Below are 12461 nucleotides of genomic sequence, written 5' to 3' on the forward strand. Positions count from 1 at the left end.
CGCAGTAAAAAATAATAATAATACAAATTGTATAAATATATCCCCTATTTTGTCGACGCTATAACTTTTGCGCAAACCAATCAATATACGCTTATTGCAATTTTTTTACCAAAAAATATGTAGAAGAATACATATTGGCCTAAACTGAGAAAAAAACTGCTTTTTAAAAAGAAAAAGAAAAAAAGGGGGATATTTACTATAGCAAAAAGTACAAAATATTGTGTTTTTTTTTTTTCGAAATTGTAGCTCTTTTTTTGTTTATAAAAACTAAAAACCGCAGAGGTGATCAAATACCACCAAAAGAAAGCTCTATTTGTGGGGAAAAAAAGAACGTCAATTTTTGTTTGGGTACAGCGCCGCACAACCATGCAATTGTCAGTTAAAGCGACACAGTGCCGAATCGCAAAAAACTCTCTGGTCAGGAAGGGGGTAAATTCTTCCGGGGCTGAAGTGGTTAAAGTTATTTGACTGCTTATTAAGAAAAAGAATACTTGATTGTCTATAGCCTGGTCACAGGTTCACTTTAAGGGCTACAGTGGCCCTAAAATTATGTTTTATGTGGGATTTTTTCACAATTTATAAAAATAAAATAAAAATATACATATGCATAGTTCCTATTTACTTAAGAAAAAAAATATTTAAAACACTTTTATTTTATGTTTTTTCTTTATTATATATTTTTACTGCTTTTTCCTGTTATATGTTAAATGTTAAGTGCTCTTAATACAAGAGTCATGTGTATTCCCCTTGAATCTTGGTGTGCTTTGTGTATTTCTTCTTGATCGGTGCAGTAATCCAGTAATCATTAAAGACCGCTCACTCCTGCTCTCTCTCCTTGTGCAGGGTGACTGGTCTGGTCTCCGCCCCCCTCCTATAGTTTTCTGCCAGCAGCCTGTAGTGGGCGGAGCTGCCTCAGCCCCTCCCACAGCTCTGCTCTCTGCACAGGCTGTGTGCAACACAGCAATTAGCACAAGCACAAGTAATATCTTGGTTTGCATAGGCATTTGGTGCAGACAAAGTGGATATACTGTATATCCTTTATAGCTATTGTGGAATTTATTTAAAGGAACGTTTTTATGCCGGAAGTTTAGCTTAAATTATCCATATGATTGAATAACAGGAAAGAAAAAAAAATGGGGAGAGTAAGACCCCTTGTTATGACTGCTGCAAAAAGAGAGATGTGAAGAAGAGCGTGAAGAAAATTAATGAATATATCTGAGAATTTTTCATTTCCTCAAAATTAAAATAAAAAAAATTTAAAATGTTTGCCATTTTGGTAACAAATACAGGAAAAAAGTAAAAAAATATATAAATGAAAGCGACACAAACACAAAAAAGGGTCACAAATACAAAAAGGTGCTACGCAAAATAAATAAACCTCCCCTATACATTCCAGTGCAAAAAAAAAAAAAAAGTAGATTTATTTTGCCAAAAAAAAACACACCCCAAGCTTCATGAAGTTTGCAAATTGCAAATTGCTCATTTTTTCATTTTTTCAGCTGAGTCACCAAAGCCAATAAATTGAAGGAATGTATCGCCCAGCCCATTTTTCTTTAAGGGTGGGCTCCCAGCAGCCATTTTGTTTGTGTGTGTGTGCTGGTGATGTTACTGAAAAGCTAACAATTTTGTATAAGGAGAGATAACATTTTTTTTGTTTTTTCTAATTTGGCCATGGATATACACTAACTATATTACCAAAAGTATTGGGATGCCTGCCTTTAAATGCACATGAACTTTAATGGCATCCCAGTCTTAGTCTGTAGGGTTCAATATTGAGTTGGCCCACCCTTTGCAGCTATAACAGCTCTTATTGGAAGGCTGTCCACAAGGTTTAGGAGTGTGTCTATGGGAATGTTTGACCATTCCTTCCAGGAGCACATTTGTGAGTTCAGGTACTAATGTTGGACACGAAGGCCTGGCTTGCAGTCTCCACTCTAATTCATCCCAAAGGTGTTCTATTGGGTTGAGGTCAAGACTCTGTGCAGGCCATTCAAGTTCCTCTACCCCAAACTCACTCATCGATGTTTTAGTCCGTAGAGTTCAGTACTGATTTGGCCCACCCTTTGCAGCCATCCATGTCTTTATGGACATTGCTTTGCGTACTGGTGTGCAGTCATGTTTGGGTCCCCAAACAGTTCCCACAAAGTTGGGAGCATGACATTTTCCAAAATGTTTTGGTATCAAATTTCCATTCACTGGAACTAAAGGGGCCAAGCCCTACCCCTGAAAAACAACTCCACACCATAACTCCCCCCTCCACCAAATGATTTGGACCAGCCCACAAAGCAAGGTCCATAAAAACATGGATGGCTGCAAAGGGTGGGCCAAATCAGTACTGAACCCTACGGACTAAGACACCAATGTAGTTTATGTGTGTGTAAAGGCAGGTGTCCCAATACTTTTGGTACTATAGTGCATGTTCACATTTTGAGTGCCTTTTTGTTTGACAAAAGCTTGCTTAGCCCTACAAATAGCCAAAATTGAATAACAAGACTGCCCCCCTCCATCTGCAGACTTTAATAGGGTCCATCGCAAATCTCACAATCTTCAAACTTTAAGACCCCTTTCACAATGAGGCGCTTTGCAGGGGATATAGCATTGAAAATAGCACCTGAAAAGTTCCCTGAAACAGCAGCTTCATTCACTCCAGTGTGAAAGCCCTCGGGCTTTCAAACTGGAGCGGTGTTCTGCCAGGGCGTCAAAAAAAGTCCTGCCAGCAGCTTCTTTGGAGCGCATTAGGAGCGGTGAACTCATCGCTCCTAAAGCACCCCTGCCCATTGAAAACAATGGGGCAGCACTGCTATACCAGCGGCTAAGCGCCTCTGCAGCTGCGTTTTGTGGGTGGATTTAACCCCATTTTGGCCGATATGGGTTAAAACCGCCCCCGCTAGCAGGAGAATAACACAGCTAAAACTATGGTAAAGCGGCACTAAAAATAGCCGCTGATGCCCGGGGCGGCTCATTGTGAAAGGGGTCCAAGCAAGATTTACAAAACTCTTTGTAAATTGAGCCCAGGCAGATTCACTCATCTTTATTCAGAACCAACTGAATGTAAGGCTGGATTCACACCTATGCATTTTTAGTGCTTTTTGCATTTTGCAGATTTGCACTACAGTCCATTTAACATGGTTTCCTAAGGAACACGTTCTGTAGTGCAAATCTGCAAAATGCAAAAAGCACTAAAAAAGCACCGGTGTGAATCCAGCCTAAAGCTTGGTTGGGTTTTGTGAAGTGAACGTGCTCTTCCACTTACAATGAAAGTATTTTAAAATTCTGAGCTCTGAGGTCCAATTCCCACCAATGGATGTGCTCGCTTGATCATCAGTGGGGTCAGTTAACTCCACTGTTAACCCTTGCATACACATAGTAGCTGCCACAACGTGTTTTAACAGAAAAAGCACCAATAACAGCATCTGCTGTAGCAATTGTGGACTTTATGAAATGGCTGTGATACTCGCTGCCACACCAGGCAGGAATGGAACAGAGTTTAAAATATTGTAGTCCTCAAAGAGGCAAGGGTTTCTCAATTTCTGGTTAGAGCATTTACAGATCTCATGTCATGATTTTTAAGTATTGTTTTAATCAAAGTAAAGAAAAAAAACTGGAAAGAATATATTTACAGAAAAAGATATTACAAAATAGACCGGAACAACACTAAAATAGACAGGATTAAATGTGAAAAGTACAAATTTTGCTTGGTCTTTGGTTCCATGCAGAGTGAGTTCAATTATGCCGAGCGCATTGTATGGCGTACTTAGTTCGTCATACAATCGTCATACAATCCGACGGACAGTCCGTCGCACTTTCCACTGAACGGACTTGACCACACACCGATACCCAAACAGTCTGTCGAAAGCTTGCGCGATGACGTGTACAGCGCGTACGACGGGACTAGAAATAGGAAGTCCAAGACACAGCAAAGCACCCTTCCGCCGTGTAAATCCTTTCTGGGCATGCACCATTCTTAGTCCGTCGAACTAGCATACTGACGACCGTATTGTCCGCTGAAACCTAAGTACGACGGACAGAATTTCGAAAAAAACTAAATACTTAGTACTCCGGACTGCACGCTGAAAAAGTCCGCTGAAGCCCACACACGAGCGGACTGTCCGCTGAAATGTGTTTCGACGGACTAAGTACGTCATACAGTCCGCCCGTGTGTACGCGGCATTAGAGTCACCAGCTCTTATGAATGGCTCTTTTCTTCAAAGTTGCAATGGTGATGATAGCTGTTAGCTGAAAATTGCATTTGTTGACCTTCCAGAGGGTGTCATCGAGAAAATCTCCACCCAATCAAAGGAGTTGAAGGGTGAGATGTAGGAGTGGTTGATTATAACTTAGTGGAAACTCCCTTAGGGGTCATTTACACATGGTTTTAAAAATCTGACAATCAATATATTATTGAATAGAATGACATTTTAGGATTTGCCCTCTAAGCCCTTGTACACACGGTTGGAGATTCCGACGGAATGTGTCCGATCGGACCGTTTTGTCGGATATTCCGACTATGTGTGGTCTCCATCGGACTGTTTCCGTCGGAGTATCCGAAGGACCAAGTTTTCCAACTTGTTGGTAAAATGTTCCGACAAAATGCTCCCATCGGACATACTCCGATCATGTGTAGAGAATTCCGATCGGAAAAAGTGCCACGCATGCTCAGATCAAATTCCTACATCAAAGCTATTAGCTACTAGCCTGAACGTAGTCCCGTCGTAACGAAATAACGTCATCCCGTTCTGAACGATTGGATTTTCCGACAACTTTGTCCGACCGTGTGTACGCAACAGTTTCGGACAAAATCAGTCGGACAAAATCCGATGGATTTGGTTGTCGGAATGTCCGACCGTGTGTACAAGGGCTAAGACTCTGGGGCAAGTGAATGTAAATACTATTTTTTATTTCTTCTAGAACTTCCCGTTAACTGTTTTTTTTTTTTCCTTTATGGTTCTCAGGGGACCCAGGACCAGCATGGACTATCCATGACTAGATTAGTTTAAAATTGATTGCCAACCCCCATGACAACTCTACGATTTGGCTAACTAAGCATTAGGGAGCCAAATGAAGTACTGGTAAAGCATAAAAGGAGGGCCAGGGTTGCTGCATATGGAATTGAATTAAATGGCTACATTCCTGAATCGGTTACTAGATTGGTTTTCCCTCTCTAAACTCAATTATTGGGGCTCCATAGAACAAAACATGGTTGATCTACCTCTAACCTCCCTTCCATGGGGGTATAACCAGCTTCGTTCACCAAGACAGTCACTTCCATACTTAACCTTTATACATTTTTGGGGGATATTTATTATAACAAAAAGTAAAAAATAATGCGTTTTTTTTCCCAAAATTATCGCTCTTTGTTTATAGCGCAAAAAATAAAAACCGCAGAAGTGATCAGATACTTCCAAAAGAAAGCTCTATTTGTGGGGAAAAAAGTTGTCAATTTTGTTTGAGTGCACAACCGCGGAATTGTCAGTTAACCACTTCAGCCCCGAAAGATTTTAGCACCTTCATGAGCTGAGCACTTTTTGTGATTCGGCACTGCGTCGCTTTAACTGACAATTGCGCGGTCATGCAACGTGGCTCCCAAACAAAATTGACGTCTTTTTTTCCCCACAAATAGAGCTTTCTTTTGCTGGTATTTGATCACCTCTGCGGTTTTTATTTTTTGCGCTATAAACAAAAAAAGAGCGACAATTTTGAAAAAAAAGCACATTCGTTTTTACTTTTTGCTATAATAAATTTCCCCCAAAAAGGAAAAAAAAATTTTTTCCTCAGTTTAGGCCAATATGTATTCTTCTACATATTTTTGGTAAGTGATTATTGATTCGTTCGCGCAAAAGTTAAAGCGTCTACAAAATAGGGGACAGTTTTATGGCATTTTTATTAATAATTTTTTTTTAAATGGCGGTGATCAACGATTTTTATCGTGACTGCGACATTATGGTGGACACATCGGACATTTTTGACACATTTTTGAGACCATTGTCATTTATACAGCGATCAGTGCTATACAAATGCACTGATTCCTGTGTAAATGACACTGGCAGTGAAGGGGTTAACCACTAGGGGGCAGTGTTAGGGTTAAGTGTGTCCTGGGGTGTGTTTCTGTGGGGGGGAGGGGCTACGTGTGACACATCACTGATCTCTGCTCCCGATCACAGGGAGCAGAGATCAGTGACACTGTCACTAGGCAGAACGGGGAGATGTTTGTTTACATTAGCATTTCCCCGTGCTTTCTCTTCGTGGGGCGATCACGGGTATCCCCGCTGCGATCGAGTCCGCGGGACCCGCGACCCGACTCATGGAGCTTGCCTCCTCTTAAAGGGCAACGTACAGGTACGTGATTCTGCCTGTATGAGCCCTTCTGCCGACGTATCGGCGTGAGGAGGTGGGCAAGCGGTTAAAACGACGCACTACCGAATCGCAAAAAGTGCTTTGGTCAGGAAGGGGGCTCTTTCTACCCCCGCTAGCGGCCGAATAAAGGGTTAAAAGCGCCCACAAAGCGCTGCTGCCGATTGATTTCAATGGGCAGGGGCGCTTTAGGAGTGGTGTACAGTGCCTCAAAGGGACTTTTTGTTTGACGTCCCGCCAGCGCAGCGCCCCACGGTATGAAAGCACTCCGGCTCTCACACTGGGTTTGCAGATGAGCCATTTTTCAGGTGCTTTACAGGTGTTAATTTTAGCGCTAAAGCACCTGAAAAACACCTCCAGCGTGAAAGGGGTCTAAGTGGAAAGATTTGAACTGGGTGAAGAATATTATTATTATACACGATTTATATAGCGCCAACAGGTTACACAGTGCTTTACAATATATGGGGGGGGGGGGGGGGGGCAACACAATTACAGTACAGTTCAATACAGAAGGGACAGGAGAGTCCTGCCCATAGAGCTTACATTCTAAAGGGAGGGGGTGGTGGTACAAAAGGAATGCTCCAGTTATTAAGAACGTTCTACATCAGGGCTGGTCTGGGACAGAAATTTGGCCCTGGACTTCATCCAGACCGGCCCACTTACATTTTGAGTGTCCCATCAGCACCCCCTTACATCAGAGTGTGCCATTAGCACCCCCTTACATCAGAGTGTCCCATCAGCACCCCCTTACATCAGAGTGTCCCATCAGCACCCCCTTACATCAGAGTGTCCCATCAGCACCCCCTTACATCAGAGTGTCCCATCAGCAGCCCCCTTAGATCAGAGTGTCCCATCAGCAGCCCCCTTACATCAGAGTGTCCCGTAACCAGCTCCCTTACATCAGAGTGTCCCATCAGCATCCCCTTACATCAGAGTGTCCCATCAGCAGCCCCCTTAGATCAGAGTGTCCCATCAGCAGCCCCCTTAGATCAGAGAGTCCCATCAGCAGCCCCCTTAGATCAGAGTGTCCCATCAGCAGCCCCCTTAGATTAGAGTGTCTCATCAGCAGCCCCTTAGATCAGAGTGTCCCATCAGCAGCCCCCTTACATCAGAGTGTCCCGTAACCAGCTCCCTTACATTAGAGTGTCCCATCAGCAGCCCCCTTACATCAGAGTGTCCCGTAACTAGCCCCCTTACATCAGAGTGTCCCATCAGCAGCGCCCTTACATCAGAGTGTCCCATCAGCAGCCCCCTTAGATCAGAGTGTCCCATCACCAGCCCCCTTACATCAGAGTGTCTCATCAGCAGCCCCTTAGATCAGAGTGTCCCATTAGCAGCCCCCTTACATCAGAGTGTCCCATCAGCAGCCCCCTTAGATCAGAGTGTCCCATCAGCAAGCCCCCTTACATCAGAGTGTCCCATCAGCAGCCCCCTTAGATCAGAGTGTCTCATCAGCAGCCCCCTTACATCAGAGTGTCCCATCACCAGCCCCCTTACATCAGAGTGGCCCACTAAGCCATCGGCTCACCGGGAAATTCCCGGTAGTCTCGATGGCCAGTACATGCCTGTTCTACATTGTAAATAAAATCTTCTCTCTATGGAGGTGAAGAAAGGGGAAGGTATTCTGTAGTCTTTACGCACCTCCTGTCCTCGGGTGATAATGCTGCTCCTCCATAGACACAGTGCAGTGAGCATCGTCATCCAGGGACAGCCTTTCATCCATTGGGTTTCACTTCTTTTAATCATAAAGGTTCAGCATCACAAGTGGGCAGTATTTAGGGTGGCCTACATGCAAATACAGCCTGCCCAGGAACACCCCCCCTCCCCCAGACTGATACCCACCCACCCATCAAGTTTTGCATAGCTCCTCCCAAAATCCAGCCCACTTCTTGCATCGGGATTGAGGAGGCGTACTGAGGCCGGGGGCGGTGATGTTTTCGGGAGTACAGCACTCTGCCATCCCCTCCCACCAGCCATGATCTGCCTACATTGCATAGAGCAGTAAAGAGACCCAGTGATGACTAAAATGAAAATAGAAAAGGCTTTATTTCATAATTTCAGTAGCATGTAAATGAGGGAGGAAAGGGAGGGAAAAAAACAGAATAAACTTCAGCCAGGTTATACAAACATTTGCTATCCAAGGAAGCTCTGAGTAAGCACTGATTTCAGTGTGAAACGCGTCAGATTTATTTTTGTTCTATGTTCTCTTTTGCTGTGGTTCGTGTGATGTAATTTTTACTTGAAAAATAAAGGCACAAGTTACTACAGATTCCATCCGGAGTGCGGCTGTCCAGAGTTTCTTCCCTTCCTATCTACTATCCAAGGAAGGGGGAGGGTCAAATGAGTGACCTTTTTTTTGGTGAACAGGAGTTGCGCTTTAAGAGAGACCTTCTATGTGACATCAACCTTATTTGGGGGTTGTGTTGACCACAGCAGCGTAGACGACTTCTTCATTCTGCTTCGGATTCTCGGCTGGACGTTTCTCCTTCAGTTTGCTTTGGTTCAGTTTGGCGTACAGAAGATTACCCTGGACAAAAAAAAATTGGAATTAGGAAAACCTAAAAATTTCCTGACCTGTGTGTATTGATTTTGGGTAGAAAGTAGCGTGAATTTTACCACAATTTTGTACAGGTCAAATGATCACCAATGTAAAAGAATGAAAAACGCCCAAAAAAAAGATGTACTTTTTTGAGCGACGGCCATTTTGCTTTAGGGGACAGAACGCTCAGATGTGAACAGAGACCATTGAAATGAATGGGATTTGTCTTGTTGGGCCTTTTTAGAGTTGAGGCTTAAAGCAGAAAAACGCCCAAAAATGCCTAAACAGAGCCTTAAGCCTCATACACAGGATCGGATTTTCTGACGGGAGTTGTGTGACGGCAGGGTTTTGTCAGATAATCCGACCATTTGTACGCTCCGTCGGACAATTGTTGTCAGATTTTCCGACAACAAATGTTGGATAGCGTGCTTTAAAATTTTTCCGACAACTAATGTGTGCTGCCGGATTATCCGATCATGTGTATAGAGGTCCATCGGAAAAAAAACCCAAAGTACAAACACGCATGCTCAGAAGCAATGCTCACCATAACACAGCATTAACAGAAGTTGCCCAAAGGGTGGCGCTAAAGAGCTAAAAAAACACGTTGTTTCGTGTTTGTTGGCCAACAATTCTTTGCCATTTGTATGCAAGACAAGTTCCTGGCCAACGCCCTTCGGACAAAAGTCCTACACTTTGTCTGCAGAAAATCCAATCGTGTGTACGAAGCTTAACCACCTGACATCCGTGCTATGGTTGAATGATGGCTACAGCGCGGATATGAATTCCAGGGAGGCCATCATATGACAGTCTCCCCTGTGCATGCTCCCTGCGCGCTGTGATGACCCAGTCATTAAGACTCGGGTGATCACCGATCTGAGTAAGGGACCGGTCCCGGCCCCTTACCATGTAATAAGCTGTCAGCCAATGACAGCTGATCACATGATCAAAACAAAAGCTTGGTGATCACTTATTATTTCTCCTCACGTTGGCAGCAGAGGAGAAAAAAAAAGCCGATCACCGGCTCACCTTAAAGGGACATCGGTCCCCGAAAAGGAAGAGGCAATTATGCCTCATAATTGCAACCTGAAAGTGCCCACAAGTGCCACCTATCAATGCCCACCAGTGGTGCCAATCAGTGCCACATAGAAGTGCTGCCTATCAGTGTAACCGATCATTGCCCATCACTGCCACCCATCAGTTCCCATCACTGCTACCTATGGGGGGCCCATCACTGATGCCTCATCAGCGTACATCAATGACGGACAAAAATTACCAGTTTTTAAAAAATGTTAATCCCGCGAAGAAAACGCATACGTAAGTCGCGCCCGCATATGTAAACGGTGCTAAGATCACACATGTGAGACATTGCCGTGATCGTCAGAGCGAGAGCAATTATTCTAGCAAAAGACCTCCTCTGTAATGCTAACCTGGTAACCATGACATTTTTTAAAGCTTCACATATAGAGATTTTTAGGTACCTTTGTCGCCTATCCATGAGCGGGCGCAATTTCAAAGCATGACATGTTTGGTATCTTTTTACTCGGTGTAACATCATCTTTCACATTATACAAATAAGTTGTGCTTTTACTGTTTCGTTTTTTTTTTTTTAATTCATAAAAGTGTATTTTTTCCCCCAAATAGTACGTTTGAAAGACCGCTGCGCAAATACAGTGTGACATAAAACATTGCAAGGATCACCATTTTATTCTCTAGGGTCTCTGCTAAAATGATATATATATATTAATATATTAGAGCTGCATGATTAATCTCTGAGAAACGTTATCACGATTCTCTGCCCTCCCCGATCTCAATCCCGGATTTGAACGATTCTCCTAGTAGGGTTCAAATCAGCTTACATTGTGCGCAGAGATCAATGTAGGGTGACCACATGTCCTGGATTGCCCGGGACAGTCCCGCATTTTTTGCCACAGTGTCCCGGAATGAAACTGACACTGCCACCCACCCCCAGGGCTGATTTGATGCCCCCCAAAAAAAGGCTGCCACATCGCGGCTTTACTTACTGACAGTACTTGTCCTGGCCAGGAATGTCTAGAGACAATGTCTAGAGACACCCCCTGCTTGTGATTGGAGAAATCATAAATCCCGCCTCTTGCATGTAATCACTGTGGAGCCAGCATTCGAAAAAGGTAAAACGGGTCTCGGCCGGCCAGGACAAGTACTGTTAGTGAGAAAAGCGGCAATGCCACGAGCATTTTTGAGGGGCGTGATCAGTGCGCCTGGGTAAAGCGCGCACCCGCCGCCCCAGCTGTGCCGTGATTCGTTACAGCACAAGCTGATTTTCAGGAATGGTGTGTCCCTAAATGGCAGTTTGGAAATGTGGTCACCCTATATCAATGGTGTCCCTGGGCTGCTGGCATCGGTATTGTGGCGTGAGGTTGCCTATGTCGGAGTGGAGGGGAAGTTGTCGGCCGCAAATAGCGGATTCTGAGATACCGGAACTGACGTCAGCAAGGAACGTGATGCTGTGGATGGGCAGTATCGTGTTTATTCCCACAAACAGAGGTCCAGGAGACAACGCGCCCTTCCTTGCTCCTACAAGCCTGCACATGTCACAGGCAAGTTTAATAACTGAAATGTAAACTACAAAGATTTACCGTTTTTTTTTCAGAATAAGCAATAGTGATGGCCAAACGGTTCGCCCGGCGGTCGTTTCGCGGCGAATTTCGGTCGTTCGCGGTCCGCGCGTTCGCTCGCCTTTTCCCGTCGTTCGCCATGGCGGACTTACGTGTTTAATGTGTAAAATAACTTTGACCTATGATGACACGTCTATCATGGGGTACAGGACAGCCAATTGAGACATGACAGCACACATACACCCGATCCGGTGGCCATTTTACATTCTTTCTTCTGTCACTATAGGGAAGGTTGCTGTGTGGAGTAGGGAGAGATAAATCGCTAGCTATTTGGTACACAAAAGTTCTTTTCAGGACTGGTATAGGTGTTAGGTGTATATAGGTTTGCTGTGCTACTGATTCTTGCAGCAGCCTGAGTGTCTTTTGTCAGTTTAGAGAAAGGGAAAGGACGGTGTGTGCTACAGGGACAGCCAGATTAGTCGTCATCATCATCATCATCATTAGCTGTTACTATCAGGTCCACAAAAGAGCTATTCCAGTAACCACTAATCGTTCCAGTCTACTCTTTTTTGCCACTTTGTATAGGGACAGGAAGGAAGCAGTGTTGTCAGGCAGTGAGGGTCAGATTAAAGACTTGCTGTTACTATTAGTTCCACAAAGGTTCTTTTCAGGACTGGTATCAGTGGTACGGTAATAGGCTTGTACACGTATAATATTCTTTCTTCCAAATATAGAAAGAATATTATACTTGACTGCTGCCCTTCTGCTGCAGTCTGCTAAACATTCACAACTCACTTGTTCCACAAAGCTCTTTATCAGGACTGGTAACTTGGTCTGTGTAGGGTGCTACAGTACATAGGGTTGAGTGCGCCAGTGCGGTACAGTCTGCTGTTCTGTAAGGACCGCTATCGGTCCACAATAGATAGGGTTGAGGTGCACCACTGCTGACCGCTGCCCTATACTGCAGCAGTCCTTCA

The 12461-nt window shown here is 44.2% G+C and overlaps 1 protein-coding gene across 1 annotated transcript in view; it reads right to left on the bottom strand.

Annotated features, from left to right (window-relative positions):
* Positions 1-8378: 8378 nt before the first annotated feature.
* The window catches only part of LOC143962325 (uncharacterized), an 89836-nt gene continuing 85753 nt past the window's right edge, over positions 8379-12461 (bottom strand). The window contains exon 9 of the mRNA XM_077471625.1: positions 8379-8878. Within this exon, the coding sequence (XP_077327751.1) occupies positions 8759-8878 (120 nt within the window). The 3' untranslated portion in view covers positions 8379-8758. The remainder of the gene's footprint in view (positions 8879-12461) is intronic.

Source organism: Lithobates pipiens, unplaced genomic scaffold, assembly GCF_037356315.1.
Source record: "Lithobates pipiens isolate NorthernLeopardFrog02 unplaced genomic scaffold, aLitPip1_a1.2 Scaffold_8, whole genome shotgun sequence".
NCBI lineage: Eukaryota > Metazoa > Chordata > Amphibia > Anura > Ranidae > Lithobates > Lithobates pipiens.